The 17,453-nt window shown below is 36.6% G+C and overlaps 2 protein-coding genes across 7 annotated transcripts; one reads left to right on the plus strand and one right to left on the minus strand.

Moving 5' to 3' along the window:
* The first annotated feature begins 572 nt into the window (after positions 1 to 572).
* Positions 573 to 4,669, plus strand: LOC103989002 (SNAP25 homologous protein SNAP33). Of its 3 annotated transcripts, none has more exons than XM_009407722.3 (9): positions 573 to 656; positions 750 to 836; positions 930 to 971; positions 1,924 to 2,153; positions 2,242 to 2,489; positions 2,727 to 2,820; positions 2,901 to 3,022; positions 3,094 to 3,191; positions 4,378 to 4,669. In XM_009407722.3, exons 4-9 carry the CDS (start codon positions 2,024 to 2,026, stop codon positions 4,475 to 4,477), a joined length of 792 nt encoding a protein of 263 aa, XP_009405997.2. In that variant the 5' UTR covers positions 573 to 656; positions 750 to 836; positions 930 to 971; positions 1,924 to 2,023; the 3' UTR covers positions 4,478 to 4,669. The 3 variants fall into 3 exon arrangements, with proteins under 3 accessions (XP_009405997.2, XP_009405995.2, XP_064969833.1); XM_009407720.3 differs by having other exon boundaries at positions 582 to 656; positions 2,233 to 2,489; XM_065113761.1 differs by having other exon boundaries at positions 591 to 656; positions 750 to 801; positions 2,233 to 2,489.
* A 1,067-nt stretch (positions 4,670 to 5,736) lies between these two features.
* Positions 5,737 to 16,836, minus strand: LOC135585354 (uncharacterized). 4 transcript variants are annotated; one of them, XM_065113763.1, is made up of 3 exons: positions 16,701 to 16,828; positions 14,999 to 15,171; positions 5,737 to 7,691 (listed from the first exon to the last, which is right to left on the minus strand). In XM_065113763.1, exons 2-3 carry the CDS (start codon positions 15,138 to 15,140, stop codon positions 6,094 to 6,096), a joined length of 1,740 nt encoding a protein of 579 aa, XP_064969835.1. In that variant the 5' UTR covers positions 15,141 to 15,171; positions 16,701 to 16,828; the 3' UTR covers positions 5,737 to 6,093. The 4 variants fall into 4 exon arrangements, with proteins under 4 accessions (XP_064969835.1, XP_064969836.1, XP_064969837.1 ...); XM_065113764.1 differs by lacking the exon at positions 14,999 to 15,171 and having other exon boundaries at positions 16,701 to 16,836; XM_065113765.1 differs by lacking the exon at positions 14,999 to 15,171 and having other exon boundaries at positions 16,652 to 16,835.
* Between the last annotated feature and the right edge of the window lie 617 nt (positions 16,837 to 17,453).

Here is a 17,453-nt window from a genome sequence, read left to right on the forward strand (position 1 = left end):
TTACAGATCAAAAATCTCTCACACGTGTCCACATGACACAACCTTTATTTACAAGCCTAAAGCGGCCACCAACTTAACTAAAATGAGACTATTAAGCCTTCTGTCGTCCCTCGTACAAAGCATGAACATACCAAAAGACACGGACATACGTAAGCATTACATCAAACACCCTGTTTAGAAGTTTGTCCATGACAGTTTGGTATATAGTTTTATACCGTACCGAGCAAACGTTGAAACTCCGGTACGATACGAAATTACAGACCTTGAATTTATAAATCTGGTTAACCTAATATAGAATTCTTTTCTTTATAAAAAAAATGATACATATTAATTAATATAATTTCAAGCTGTGGCTATGTAAAAAAAAAAAGTTCATTTTTTTTATAATATTTTTAATCTGATCATTCAAAAAGAAGAGACCAAAATAATATTTTAAAGAGAGAATAAGAAATGGAGGGCTTTTCTTAGTCTTTTTCTAGGAAAATTAGGATAAATCGCCCTAATTTTTCTCTCTCCCCTCCGTGTTGTAAGGGTAACGGTCCAATTTTTCCTTCTCTTCCCCAACCCCCCTCCTGTTATATAACCCCCAAGTGCGCAAACGAGATGGAGGAAGAGGAGGAGAAAAGGAGTCACCTTTTCCCGTCGAATCGTCTTCGGTGAGAATCTTCTGTCCTCCCCCTTCACTTGACGTCCTGGGAGATACATCCAATGGCCCGGTTTTTGATCTCTAATTCCCGTTTTGTTTGCAGATGTTTTGACCAGATCGAATCGGAGACGAAGAAAAGGAGGAGGCTTCCTCTTGTTCGCGTTCTTGACCCTCTCGAATTACATCACGAGTTTAGTTTCCAGACCTCTCTCTCGATTTGAAATTTGTTTCCTTTATATGGTTTTGGTTTTCGACCTCAATCATTGCTCCTCTGTTTCTTTAGGTTGATACACAAGAGAAGAGGAAGGAGACGAAAAGAGAAGTGGTATGTCTTTTTGCTATGATGTCTTTCTTCAAATTGGGTTTGGAAATTGTGTTTCCTTTGTCATTTTCTTGTGATTTCTTCTGATTTTGACGATATATCTTTTTTTTTTGTTGGAATTAATGTTGTTCAGGGATCTTTTTGTTGATGTTAGTTGTATTCTATTAACTACTTGGATTATGATTTGAGATTGTCTTCTTCTCAAAAGACTGCCTCAGTCTATGTGACTCTTAATTTGTCTTGGTCTATGTTCCTTGCCTTCTTTGATTATGTGACTTTCTCCTGTAAAGCTATTCCGGTGCTCAAGTACTAAGATTTGCCCTTTGTTTCTTTCAGCCTGACTCTCTACCATTTTCAAACGTTGTTGCTTTAAGATTTTCTATGTTTGGGATATACGTTGGCTTGGGTCTTTCCTCTTTATCCATTTTTCAGTCTTTTTCCATGCTGTATTATTTCTTTTTTTTGTGAATATGATATGCTCTTCTTAATGTAATAAGATTTCAGATAATGTGTTATCAAGCCTTGTAATTTGTTGTGTTTGATTATTTACCTTCGTCGTCCACATATCTTTCGTTGAGATGATCTATGTAGTTCATATTCCCTTTCTCCCCCTATTTATTTGTTCTATTACCAGATACTGAATTGGATCACTATTTTTCCTAGCTTATCATTTCTGTAAATGATCATCCTGGTGGGTTTCTCATATATCTTCTCCACCACATGCTTAGTTTTGAGTTATTATCCAGTGGTGAAACTGCTCTTGGATGCATTGGCTTGCTGTGCAGATCTGCATAATCTTCTTGATGGAGTTTATGTTTGTTAATGGTTCTCATTAATATACTCTCTGTCTTGTAAATCCTTTATCTTTATTTATTAAAGTTTACATGATTATTATTCATATCTCTCTTTGCCTTATAGCTAAGATCCATTGATTGCCTTCTGATTGTGTTGGTAGGTACAAAAAAAATGGAGATCACAGTTGACTGGGGTCACTAAAATCCTTGGTTCCTGAATCTGTACCTATCACTTCTTTGCTTGAATCCGACACCACCAAGATGCCTGTATCTAGGGGTGCCAAGCAACGTTCTTCTGACCCTGCTTTATCGAAGCCCAACCCTTTTGATTCAGATTCTGAATCTGAAATGAATCCTAAACATGGAATGTCTTCCTCAGGCACAGCAACTGGTAAGAAAAATCCGAAAAGCTCCTCTAGATGATGAAAATGAAGGAAGAAAGGCCTCATCTTCTTCATATTCATACTCAGCTTCTGCAGCTGCAAGAAACAGATATAAGAACGATTTCCGTGATGAAGGAGGGTTGGAGAACCAATCTGTGCAGGAACTGGAAAGTTATGCTGCATACAAGGCTGAAGAAACTACACAAAAAGTAAATGACTGTCTCAAGATTGCTGAAGTCATAAGGGAAGATGCTTCAAACACACTCGTGATGCTGCATCAGCAAGGGGAGCAGATCACTCGGACTCATGAAACTGCTGTTAGCATTGATCAAGACCTTAGTCGGGTATTCGTTCTATACCTTTATATCTCTTTGTGCATCAAATTTTTGTACATTCAAGATCATAATATAGGGACACAAAGTCAATCTGAAAATGAGCTACAAGATGTGTGCAGCGTTCATACATTTCATATGATATTGTTTGTAATTATGCCGGATATTGTTCTTGTTGTATAAGCCGATAGAAAGGTAACTTATTGGTACTGATGGTGGAGATTTTCTGAGTCATGGCATTCTTTGCAGGGTGAGAAACTTTTGGGGAGTCTGGGGGGCTTTTTCTCTAGACCTTGGAAGCCAAATAAAGCTCACCAAATAAAGGGTCCGGCTCCTACAACAGGTATGTACATATAAAAGAACCAGTAAAACAAGACTAATTTTGGTTGGTGTCTGTGCTTGATTTGGTACTCCTTCATTCAGATGATTCATTGTCGAAGAAGATAAGCCACATGGAACAGAGAGAAAAGTTAGGATTGTCTTCAAAGCCTCAGTCAAATCCACGGAATTATTCTGAACCCACATCTGCTATGGATAAAGTCCAGGTTGGTGTTCTTATGACTTTTAAGATGAGCAGTGTCTGGATTATTCGGTATTATATTTGGATTTCTTGTAGATGGAGAAGGCAAAGCAAGATGACACCCTTTCAGATTTAAGCGATGTCTTGGGCCAGCTTAAGGGCATGGCTGTTGACATGGGTTCAGAGATGGACAGGTCGGATACTAATTTATTCTTCTGAATTTATATTCTTTCTTTATCTACTCGCTCGCACATAAATTCGTTAATGCTATAAATGTTAGCTGGTTAGTATGAGAATTGATGTTTGTTTAACTAGTTAGTGTCATCTTGCTAGCATAAATTGATTGAAGTCAATGATAGAGGATTAGTAGTAGAACTGATCTCCTTGCTAGCATTCTCATTCAAATTCTTGAAGGATTTCAAGCTTTCCTACCTCATGTAGCTGTGTAGAGGATGTTGTTGCTTCCTTGCTTTTGTGTAGCATTTTCTAAGCGACTTTGACAAAATTTACTTTGAGATTTGGTCAAATTCAAAGGTTTTTATTGTTTCCTTTATCTGTGTGAGCATACATATTCGTTTGACACGAGGAAAAAATAATAATAATAATCATAAACATAATCACAAATGTTAAGTGAGAACTATTGTCAAACATAACCAATCTTTAATTAAAAAGGAAAGCATCGGTCATCGCATTAGTAATCAGTTTCTATGTTCATGTTAGCCCTATGGATGCAGTATGTATCATCAATGGCTTTTAGATATTTGTCACCTCAGTATTCAATAATCTTTTAGATCTTTTGTTATGCAACCTTTTCCTTCTTCCACATGTCCGGGCATCTTCTTTATACGGTTTCGTGTGTACATTTTTCCATGTTCATTTTCATGTAGAGAAATCAACCTTTTTATTTTTGCTTAATGCTAGTGAAATGTTAAGACTGGATGAAACTATAGTATGTTAACTGAGATGAGATGCTAGGTGAAACAGAGAATCGTTTGATTTATTGCATGTACCGTTCACATCATACCAATGTGGTTGGAGCATTTGGCAGTTCTGTGACGCTCATATCTCTCTTCTTGCATAAAAGAGTTACATATCTTATAGCTTGATCAAAGTGAAGAAAAAGTTGCTTCATTCACCTTGAGTTCAAGAACTGTTGAGGCAGATCCAAGTTGCCAGGGATAATTTACTGGTTTCTGTCTCTCATATCTCTCTTCTTGCATAAAAAAGTTACATATCTTAATAAAGCTTGATCAAAGTGAAGAAAAAGTAGTTTCATTCACCTTGAGTTCAAGAACTGTTGAGGCAGATCCAAGTTGCCAGGGATAATTTACTGGTTTCTTTCTCTCAGATGACACCCCTAATCTTCTGGCTGCTTTGCAGGCAAAACAAGGCATTGGATGCCTTGCACGATGATGTGGATGAGCTGAATTCCAGGGTGAAAGGAGCCAACCAACGTGCTCGCCACTTACTCGGGAAATAGAGCGCAAATGTTCCATCATTGAAGATACCACCAGTCGAAGCTGCAAGTCGTTGTTGTGTTTACATTTACTCCCCCCCCCCCACCGACCCCTTTTATTTCTGTCATATGAAAACTTTTCAGCCTTGTACTACACACACCTATTTCTGCACTACATTTTTCCTGCTCATTAATGATTTCTGGAGTTTTCAGCTTTGTACACCTGTTTTACTGCACTCTTCTTCCTGCTCATGAATGATTTCAGCAAAAAGATGATTCATACATATTCCCTACAAATTTCTCTTAACACATGAAAGGTGATGATGGCAGACTCATTTGAGAGTGCACATAAGAGTGTGTATTTTGGCATCATGTTAGGAGGCTGTAATCATTTGAAGTTATCAGATTCCTTGAGCTATTATTATGCTCAAACGGGCTGTTTTGTTGAAGTCAAAAGCAATCTTAAACTCCAGCTGCGAGTGAGTTACGAGTTATGAGAGAGTCGAGTTCAGAGGGAAGAACGCAAAATAAGTAATCGTTTGATAGATAGATAAAAAGAATACAGTTGTTGATGCAGAAGCATTGGTAAGATTGCTTGTGTAAAGTCATACAAATGTGTCTCAACCAACATATACTAAATTTATTGATAAATGCAAAATGAATCACATAAAATGCTCTAAAGAGAAAAAATAAACAGAGAACCATAAAATGGATAAACTTTTACTACATTAGTTTCCTCAAACAAACCAAAAAAAAAAAAGAAGAGTAACTTACTACATGTTTAGTCTCAAAATCCAAAATAACTCTTCTACTTTCTCCAAACAAATTTTTGCATCAAACCTGAAATGAATGTCAACAGCAACATCTAAACCAAATTGCAAACTACTTTTATTAACTTTTACAAGCACAAAATTCTTTTCTCCTTGGCTTCAGCCAGCAGTGACTAAAACAGTGACAATTATATTTCAGAGAGATGCCACATCAAGTTTCCAATACTAATATTGGCTTCAACAATAGATCACTATTCCAAATGTGCCTCGGAAGCATCGTAGCATCAAGATAGACCAAATCATCCACGTAAATATCCACAAAGAACAATTAAACAGCCCTAGGTGTTAATAACCAAAATTTACTTTAGCAAATATTGCTTGAAGATACAGTTGAATACAAAGATTGAACCGTGATTATAAACCCAAAATATTTTGGTTTCCAAGCCGATGAATCTTCTTATTCAGTCAAACATACTGCAAAATAAATCTTAAGACAACCAAAATCACATCAAAGAAAATAAAGTCAATTCTCCACTTTTGAAAATGTAGAGTTCCATTTGGCATCTCATTTGCTAACATCATAAAGTACATAAAGTGCAGCTTGTGCCTTTGGACATGCTTTACAGACACTTGGAAAAAAATAGGTGTCATTGTTGGCACTGGACGCATACTACTGCACAACATAATATTTGACTTGCTGATTATGAAGTAGAGAAGATAGCAGTGACGAATTGGCCACTAGAAATGACCTTATCCACATAAAAAATTTGGATACAGGAAACTCCCTCTTGCTTTGCTGATCCTCGTACAACTTCACGACATTTTTCAACTTATCATTTGTTCTCTGGTAAGTCAAACTTTCAAGTTAACTTATCTGCTTAAGAAACTGGATACAAGAAACTTTTTCTTGCTATCCCGATCCTCACGCAACTTCACAACATCTCTCATCTTCTCAATCAATTGTTCTAGACAATCCACTCCAAAGCTCTGGTAGTCGAGGACTTTCTTGTAACGCTGCTCATAGAGAGCTGCAAAAGCACCAAGGGGAATTGGACAGGAGTAACAAACAAGAAGCTCTTGCGTTTCCTGTCTGATATTTGTAAGCTGGTCCTCAAAATCATAGGTTGAACCTAGAAAAAAATCATCATTCTTCTCATCTTCCAAGGATTCATCAGAGAAGCTACCTAATTGAGGACAGGTGCTGATATCGATGCTCTCTTCCGGAACCCTCTTTCCCTTTTCATTTGTCATCACCATAGCTGGACTACCTAGGCACTTTTTTATATGTCTACCAGCAGAATTGTGAAGACACAGCAGCTTTCTATGCCCCTTCCCGACTACAAATAGTGCATCAGCCATTTTCTGAAAGAGATTCACCAGTTTGTAAGCTCCATACTCTGACACATAGAGCGGCCTCCTAAATACCTTGAGATACTCTGAAGGAACACGTACGAGAGGCAAACTCCCACCAGACATCTCAAGCAGCCTTACTATCTGGCCCTTCAAACCCTGAAGATCTCCTGGTTGAACCCACCACTCCTGATCCAGGGAAGAATTCTGATGTACTTGAACAGATGGAAGACTTTCACATCTTGAAGAAGTAAAACAAGACCCAGCTGCTAAGTTATTGATATTGTACTCTGATGATTGAGAAGCTCCACTACGTTCTCTAGATACTTGCGAAGGCATACAACTATATGCTTGGTTAAAGTTACCCCAAGTGGGATCTTCGCTTATCGAGAGTCCTTGATAAACAATGGTCTCTTCTCCATTTTCCATGTCAGGGTTATCCTCATTCCTGAAATTCATGACGTAGCCATGGGGAAAAGTCTTTGGAGGCACAAAACCTTCGCCACGGACTACACAAGGCCAGTCCCATACAAACTGTCCTGCATTTCTGAGAGCTGAAGAAACACCGACTCCTGAAGGGATGACAAGGATTATGGTGTATCCACGCTGACCAAGAATATGCAAAGCAGGAGCAAAGTCTATGTCGCCAGATATCAGCACGATTGACGAGGGTGGTTGGTTATCTAGAGCAAAAAGAAACATATCAACCAAGATAGCCTTGTCGGCAGCATCTTTTCTAGTGTTTGGGATGTCTACTAGTTTAACTCCAGTTCTCTGGCAGCCCTCCCTCAATCGTCTGGGGAAAGCATTAAAATCCCCATAAGCAGAGAATACTGTAACAACTCCCCTAATGAAAGGATGCACTCGTAGAGCGATTCTTATGTTACCAGCAACATCTTCGGGCCGGACATCACTTGGAACCGGACAGTTCTCAATGTCCCAAAGGATAGCCACATGTCCATGCGAGGCCCCAATTTGCTGGTCAAGTGCTTGAGTTGGTTCTCTGTCTGAATTTATGGAGATGATGCCACTCGAGCTTGATATCCCTGTCATTGTAACTTTCGGTGAAGGAATTCGACTGGCCATTGCTTTATCCTCACAAGACATCTTCAATTCCACTGTGACAAAAATGTTTAAGGAAAAGAACATGATTATCAAGCATGAGATCAAAGAGACATTGAAAGTATGAAACATTTATACATATCAACCAAATAATCAGACACATATCTTCTGAAATAGATGGCATCTAATTATTCTGTATGTAAGTCAAAATAGCATAGAGAAAAAAAGATATTGTTAAAAAGAAGCATGTGGATATCTAATCATTTAAATGTTTATTATAGTGGACCAACATTATAATGCATGTAACAATAATAGTTGGAGAACCAGAATATATCATTGACTGAAGGTGTCAATTAAGTTAGACAAACTATATTACCCATGTAACACTGATCGGCTCTAATAGCTAATTTAATCAAGTTTATCAGTTGTACATCACTAAATAGTGTAAAAATTACTTGGAAACAGTAAGGTTTACCAAAGTAATTTAATCTCATCTTTAAAATGTTGTAAATTGGCACTTGCTCCATCAAATATGACTAAATAACTATGAACGTGACTCATTGCACAACAAGGAAGAATCTTGATTTTAAGAGATGCATATGAAAGAGGTTGATACCAAACAACTGTCAAAGTACAGTTGTAGCAGAAGTCGCAGTACAGATGTTATAGAAGCATATTTTGCATAGATACATCTATCAGAACTGATGATAACCAAGATATTTATGTATCTCCTCTAAGCATAATTTTGCCACACTTCAATCTTCTATCAGAACTGCACCAAATTGTTCGCACACGAAAACATTTTGTTATTCTATATTTCTGGTAACTTCGTACAGTCACCACCATTGATTGATGTACCACCCTGACATTGTATGATACGGGCGGTAAGTACCGGTCTGCCCATCGTCTGAAATGTGGACTGCTCCATATCGGGTGGTATTTAAAAAGTGGGATTATATTGAGCGATACATGTTTGTACCAAGCAAAACAATCGAAATTTAACCGTTACTAACCTATACTGATCGCTAATAGTAGGATTTCGACCGAAACCAATCAAGGGGTGTGATTGATCCTGGTCCAACTGTCAATTTGACCGTTGAATTGACCATTGGACCACTTTCTAACCTAGTTTAAACCCTAAATATCACCCCTCCATCCCCTCTTTCACTCTCTCTCACTCACTCTCTTTATCATTCATTCTCACTCTCTTTCTCCATTAAGGATGGTCTTTGGTGATTAGAGTTTCAATTGGGAGGATTTACTCATTCTAACAAGTCATTTGGTGGAAGATCTATTAGTTGTATTCTCTTTCTACTTTTTAATTAACTTTTGGCATGATTAGCTCCTTATTAGCTCCATATCAGTGTAATTTTATCAATTTAATGATGATTAATATCATTTTATATATAATTAGACACTATTAGGGTCAGTCTCTTACTTTTAATGCCAATGTGGGGTAATTAGGCCTAAACACAACTTGTTAATATTGTAATTAGTGTCATTCTATCTAATTTAGGCATAATAAGGGCCATTATTCTACTTTTAGTTAGCTTTTGACATGACTCCTTATTAGTGTAATTATATCAAGTTAATGATGTTAAGTGTCATTTTATATGTGATTAAACACTATTAGGGTCAATCTCTTACTTTTAGTGTCAATTTGGGGTACCTAGACCTACACGCAGCTTGTTAATAGTATGATTAGTGTCATTCTATCTAATTTAGGCATAATTAGGGCCATTAATCTACTTCTAGTTAGCTTTGATATGATTAACTCCTTATTAGTGTAATTATATCAAGTTAATAATGTTTAGTGTCATTTTATATATGATTAGATACTATTAGGGTCAATATCTTATTTTTAGTATCAATTTGAGGTAATTAGGGCTAAATGTTGTATGTTAATAGTGTGATTAGTGTCATTCTATCTAATTTAGAATTATTTTGTCATTAAGGTTATATAGAGCCCAATTTCATGTCTTCCTCTTATGATTAGTTTGTTTATCTTAACTTTAGGGGCAATTAGGGCCATTAGGTAACATATAAACCTAATTTGGGGGTAATTAGGTATAAACACAGCTTATAATTATTTGTTGGATTACGAGCAGTATTTATCTTGATTCTTTAAAGTTCATTTCTTGTGTTTCTCTTTAAAGAAGAGTTTTCTTTTTAAGTTCATTAATTGTTGGATTATGGATTATGGTCTAGTGATTCTAATTAGAGCCAATTAGTCTAAATTTGTTACTTTTAGACTCAGTTGGAGTCCTTGATTGATAATGCATTATCACAGCTTATTAATTTAATAAATATTCATAGGAAAATGATCCCAGAGGAACAGATGCATGATCCAGCTTGGGATCATGCCCATCGTTTGGACAACAACTGCCATCGTTGACAGTGTATTCATTGTGACTACGTCAGTTAGACTAGAGAAATCACTTGGTTGAAACAACATTTGGTTGACAGGTTTCTCGATGTCGCAAAATGCACCAAGATTCCAATGGGAATGAGAAAATCATTTTAAGAAAAGTTGCAAAAGGCAAAGTATGATGCAATCTAAAGGAAGACCGACCAACAAGAAGAATATAAACGGGCTACAAAGGAACCCATCTATACCAGAGTCATCACGATGATGTCAACCCAGACCTTGCAGCTAGTATCTATGTTTCGTTGGAGCATAATGGTGATGGTGCCACTGGGCCACAAGGATTGGGAAGGAGTGTCAGCATGAAGTAGCTAGTTGCCACTCCTCCTTGGTTGAGCAAGATTGACAGCATAAGGTAGGATGGCATACAAGGTTTTGTTAGAGGGCTTGGCTGGAGGTCAACACTTGAAGTTGTCGATATTGATCCACAAGCTTATGCACCACATTCAGCAAAATAGACTTCAATTGATGATGCAGATACACTAGAAAAGAAGCAAATTATTGACGAAGTCATTGCAAAGTGGTTTAACTTCCACGGGATTCAAGCATAGATAGCTCAAGGTTCATATTTTCAAAGCATGGTGTCATTAATTGAAAAGGTTGCCACAGGCATCCAATCTACTACGTTAAAGGAGATAACGATGTTTATCTAAATGAGATGACAGAATTCAAAGATTAGATTAAATCATTCAAGAAGCAAATCAAATTATATGGGGTGACACTTATGTGTGACAGTTGGACCGAACCGATTAGAATGAACATCATCAATTTCTTAGTGTGTTGCAACAGAAGGGTGGTCTTTCACAAGTTCATGAAAGGATTAGACAAAATTGGTCACCCATGTACTTTCACAAATGATGACATCGAGTGGTTCTCTTCGATCTCTAATTTTACAATAAAGATTTTCAACCGATGCAAGAATGGGTCAAAGCAGTAGAACCTAGGGGATCCTTTACTTGATGAGGCAAGATACCCTCTATGTCTTTCTTGTTTTATCATTGAGAGTCTGAGACAATAGAAAAAGAGGGACAACATCCTAGCATGAGGAAGATACCCTCAGTCAGAACATGGCGAAAGGAACCCGACAACCTCGAGTCAAACTAATCGAGGTCATGACACCTAACAATCATAGTCATCCGCCCAACGTGCCAAGGCAAAGAGCGACAAGTAACAATTTTAATCCGACAACGAGACACCATCTCTATCACAGTCACACTCCAATCAATGTGTAGAGACAGTAGTGACATCGATAGTAGTGCCCTCGATCGACAATGGCGGTGATACTAGGGATGTTGATGGTTTCATCTACTCAGCCTTAGCATGGTGCATGCATCGAGGAGCAACATTTTACGCATGCAATCATAGAGCTTAAGGTTCAACACGAAAGGGGAAGGGCAAGGCAATCGATAACTTTGAATAGATGTGACCGAGCCTTTACGATATAGACACAAAGCGAAGCTCGTCGTATTCACAACTATCATTTTATCAATGATCTTGCAGCCAATAATAGTACAGTGATAATTGGTCATTCTTTTTATAAGCTGATCATTCTTATGATATGGAACAATAAGTTAGTGGCAATAGCAAAAGTTCCAATGTACTCCAGCCTCCCCACCCTTACATGCCACTATCATACTTGCCTTCGAAGGCTCCTCAGACACATGTTGTTCAGGACGATCAGGCAACAACCATTATTACGTTGATGCACCAACGACATATAGTTTATCGGTACACCTTGTCATGGGAGCAATTTCAAGATTGGGTCTTAACAGATATGCCAAATTGCTATACGAATTCATAGGAACGAAGACACTGATTCACCGATTGTAGAATCCCACCATTTACTTTGGTGATAGAAGCATGTATACACAATTTGCTTCCATTTATTATTGAATTTACTAAAATCTTAAAGTCTTAACATGTAACCTAACATTTCAACTCGTATCTTAGTAGATGATGAAATATCAAGGGAAGAACCATCCTAAACGTGCCGCAAAGCTGCTCCTCAACATATAAAAAAGATAAATCCATTATTCCTTATTTTGACATTTTCTTATAAATTGAACTAAATTTGCATTAAGTTATAATTGAAAGTCTTTAATTTAAGCTTTTTCGATTTTTCAGGTATTTTTGGGTTTTTCGGTATGTACCGATCCCAGATTGGACCAGCACAATCGGTTACTGATTCGCACGATATTGCATTCCTTGGTCACCGTAACATAAAAATTTCTGTCAAACTACAAAATCACACCTTTTGCCTTCAAAAAATCAAGATGGACAGAAGATATTTTCTATAACGCTAGGATATTTAATTAGCCAAGGATCTAACTTTTATAGAAAACAAAGAAAAATTGGACTTGCTAGAAATTCAAGCAAAATAAAGACCGATATGGGTCAACTAGGAGATGAGGAGGAGCAGATGCATGGTGGTAGGAGGCTGTGGCAGCAACAATAGTGATGACTTGGTAGTGGTGGCAATGTGGGAAGGAGGAGACGGAGAAAGAGAAACATAGAAACAATTGGAAAATTAGAGAGATGAAGAGAGACATAGAGATACAAGCAAAAGATCAACACCAAACAATAGGCTTACCAGCCAGTACCCTTCGTTACTGATCTCTTTACCACCTAGTAAACCCCGCACTCTGAGCTTTACAAACACAGTACAACTCATCCCAGACCAAACCAGGCAAGGTCGGCAATTCCACATGCTGGTACCCTATCAGATAGATAAAAAACTGAACCATATTCGGTTTTGTAATCTTGTTATCAAATAGGATCCACCTAGGATATAAATCCAGAATAATTAGCTTATCAACAGAATCTCAATCTGAATTAAGTTTTGAGATCCACAAGAATGAAATAAAAATGATTGAATCCCTTGACACATTTGGTTCATGAACTTCAGAATTGGAATCAATATAAAAATCTAAGTATATTTATTGCAAACACAATCTGTTTACAGTTTATTATTCTACGCTTAATTTACCTACTTTTACTACTCTAAGCTCTATTTGTGTCAGATCCATTTTTGCATGCATAGCATCTATGTAACTAGACATTGCATCATACACCTTTAGGCACAGTGGTACATTTATTAAATGGTTCTACATCAGCACTTCATCGTAACATTATGAACATTCCATGTTATTATACCTTTCAGTCTAGTAAGAAGAAATGCAACTGACTATAATTCAATCTACTCAGTATTATCAGACATTTATTTTTTTCATTTTAACATTGATAACTAAAATCATCTATTTATTACATTCCATTCACCATATGTGTGACCTCCAAGTGGCCCCCAACTCTGCATTTTCGTACTTTGTTTGGCATGGATATTAAAGTCACCCTTTATGTAAGGTAGTCTACTAGACAGTGTTGCCTAACCCATTTGACCCATACTGCAATGATTGCCAATTCTTTTGAACTCTACAACGGCCAAACATTGTCTACCTCTTCTGCATAGAAGTTATGATTTCCTTTTCGTATGTACCAAAATTTGACCAGCATCTCTATTATGAATCCACCATTAACATAAAAAATCAACACCAATTAATTCCTTAGAATGGCTGTTGTTTAACAAACATTTCTGAAAAATCTTTGCACCATCTAACTGTAGATATTTATGGTCATCCTACTATTTTGTAATCGAATATAGGATATACTTACCTTGGTTAATCAAATGCAAAAATAATTTGTGACATATCAAACTGAATGGTGGGTGATACAAGTACAAAATGGCTGATGACAAAAACATACTCTTTTGTTTATTAGTATATGTTTCGATTCGAAACTTTCAAATATGTATCTAGGGGCCTCCCCAAAACCCCCACACTTAACCTCCAAGAGAAACCAGGTTCACCTATCTCCACCCGCATGATATCATACCGCAACCCAAAATGTTTCCCATTAATCATGGTCCAGCTGATACCTATTGTGCACGTGGTTAACCTCAATACGATGAGCATAGGTCCCTAAAAAAACTAACAAATTTCATATTGTCCAACACACTTAGGCCTTTGATATTCTAAGACATTGAAACCATGAGGAGATCAAGGCAATGGAATTTAAAAAACCTTCCTATATTGGAATTTGTGATGGAGGACAAGTAACAAAATATTTCTTTTAGATGATAGAGGAATAGAATTAGAGGAAGAGGAAGATAATAGTGACAAGATAATAGAAAATAAATGGATAACTTCCAGACTTGCTGAAGAAGACTCGTAGAATAAAGGGCTTGCACTTCCATAGGTCTCGCAAGAAGATGAAATCATTTCATCAGGAAAATAATTATGGTATTGCGCCACTAGAACTCAATTCACTGATCTTCTAACTGATGCATTAGAATGTTCTAACATCTGTTTCTAGCCCAAGTACAAGAAAAGAAAATAAATATTTAAAAAATTACAATTATAATTTAAAAAAAATATATGATTTGATGTTTCCTCCAAAGAAGATAATATTCTTGATTGATATATTTCCATCCTCGTAGAGATCAATTTAAAATTTTTCACACTTTTTACTTTTTTCTATTCCTAGAGTAAATTAGGAAACTGGGTTATAATTATTATGGATGTTGCCATGTGGCAATTTATGATATATACAAAATAACCCCTAAACTAATCAAAATTATTTAAATAAGTTATAAACTAAATTGGTTTAGCATCATACGCCTCCTCTATGTAGGAACTTGCCTCAAGTTCATGAAATAAGGATTGGTCTTGACGATGGAACATCTTGGCCAAACCAAAAGAATCGATACCAAATATGATGTAAGGCAACCCTAAAGGTGATGCTTAATATGATGAGAGAATTGGTGGGGTGGGTAATAAATGAAAAAACAAACTAAACCGGAAAGAGGGAGGAAACAAGAAAAATCCAATTTTCAGAAATATTAATTTAAAAAATAAGGAACAAGTGTTGGAATTCAATGCGTACCAAGATGGTCAAGGAGGAGAGCTTTAAGAGACGTTGCAAGTTCAATCAACATGCCTTCATTGCAGGTTGGCTTCAGAGAGCAGAGGAAAGCAAAGCATAGTCTTAGACTCACTCCAAGTCCTCCGACTGATAGGGAAACCATGCCCTCTCACCACTCACATGGCATCCAAAGACTAATGATCTCATTACAATTATTGCCCTCTTTATACAGACCACAAATACAAGAAGAACAGGAAGTAACTAACAAGAAAGAAAATAAAAAACACATCAAGACAAGTCAACACACTGTATCTAGTTATTTTTTGAGAAGATAAGCTTCTAGGATAGTTTTGTAAAATATTATTTTTTTTATGCATGATATTCTTCCTTTCTTGTAAGATGATGATTCTGTAAAGTAATCTTCCTTCTTTGTGCATTATGTCTTTCCTTTCCTACAAGATGATGATTATTGCAATATTCTTTTTATTTATTTTGTTCTTCTACTTTATTGTCAATCTAGGAAATAAGATCCCAATTGTGTATGATGTTATGTGACAACCCTAAAATATCAATTGAACTTGAACCTGAGTTTACCACCAATGCAAAGTGATACGGGTCAGTCCTTTTCTTTTCACGTCAGCGAAATAAAATTTGATTTTCATCAATTTGTCAAGTATTCATAGGAAAAGCATCGTATCAAAGATAATGCTCTAAACCACAACTAAACAAGTTGAGGAAACCAACAAAAGATAAACAGTAAATGCCTTCTTTAAGCATAAAAAATTGTCCAAATAAAAAATGAAAATAAGGGGAAAAAGAGAGAGAAGACAAGCAAATACACAAGAAAGAGAGAGGTGGAGGTGGCAAGAAAGAAGAAAGCAAGGATGTGAATGTTCATTGTGCTTTCAAGCGTTTGGGTCTTCCACTCGGTACATAATGAATCCCGGGGCCCCAACACTCAGATTTCCCTGACCCGTCACATATCTATAATAATGTTTCATTGACATTTACTGCCTCAAACACGGCTAACTCCTTAATCGCAATCTTGTGAAGTACAATATAACTTTAGCACCTAAAGAGCATGTAAATGCATTTCAAGTGTACTGATTGATCATAAACCAGTTTCTCTCCAATCGATCATATAAAGAAAGAAAAAGAAAATAATTCCATGTATTCACAAAACCAAACCAAAAATCAACCTAGAATCACAAGATGGAAGGAAGAATAAAAAACAAACCATCAAACTCAAACCATAATCACCAATTATTACATCCAGCAGTAGCAGATGACGAACCCGAAACCCGGTACCAACTCGCAGAAGAGGACGAAACCGTCCTCTTCAGAATATAGAAAACAATGTCCAATCTTTCACAAAATTTCCAAAACTGTCTCCTCAAGATCACAGAAACCCTAACCAATAAATCAATCCAAACCAAGCCACACGAAACATTCTCGTGTAATCAAGAATTCTCTGCAATAATCCTCATCTTCCATACCACCATTTCATCAGAACCTGACACCGAATGTCAAAAACTCGACGAATCCAAGACACAGAGCTCGTATCATTGAAGACGCGAAATAACACAATTACCTTCCAAGAACGTCAAGAGACTGGTTTCGAATCCAAGAATCAAGAAGAAGAAGAAGAAGAAGAAGAAGAAGAAGAAGAAGGACCTTCTCAAGAGTTACAGGGATTTAGAATGCACCGAGGAGAGGATCTAACCAGCCGAAAAATGGAAGGGGAAAAGGCAGGAAGTGATGGAAATCCCAGCAGAAACGCGGCCTCCGCCACGACTTCGACGGATGAGAAGCGAAAGACGAACACCATCTGCTATACGAGCACCGCGGAGCGCGGACCGTCTGATTCATCATGGAATAAATATTAGAATAAATTCCTTTTGCAGAAAACACCCTATCTTTCTCTACGTTTTTATATTAGCTCTTCTTCTTCTTCTTCTTCTTCTTCTTCTTCTTCTATGTTCGCGCATAAGAACTGTGCACCGTCCGATCGATCCTTCAAAAAAAAAAAAGGGAATTTAAAAGAAAAAAGATAAATATATATACGAATTTATGAAAATAAACATCTAACTTTAGATAGATAATTTATGAAAATAAATTATCTAAACAGCATCTCTTGGAAAACTATTTTTCCAATTACCTTTTTTTTTCATCCAAAACAGTGACTTTTGGATCGTTAAGGTTTTATTGATCCAAAACAGTGATTTAACATTTTAACTCTGTTAAAGAGACTTGCAAAGTGAGTGGCACAGTGTACAATAAGCTATTATCATAATATGAGTTTTGATCTCAATAAAAAAAAAATTGTACATCTTCTTATTCTTTTGTCTTTTATTTTTTTTTCCTGAATCAAGAAAACAAAAAAAATCATGTAAGTATATTGATGTCTTTCAAAAATAATATCTGTTTCTTGTTGTACTTTCATAAAAGCCAATATGTTAACTCATTTTACTGTCAT

Source organism: Musa acuminata, chromosome BXJ2-6 (genome assembly GCF_036884655.1).
Source record: "Musa acuminata AAA Group cultivar baxijiao chromosome BXJ2-6, Cavendish_Baxijiao_AAA, whole genome shotgun sequence".
Lineage (NCBI taxonomy): Eukaryota > Viridiplantae > Streptophyta > Magnoliopsida > Zingiberales > Musaceae > Musa > Musa acuminata.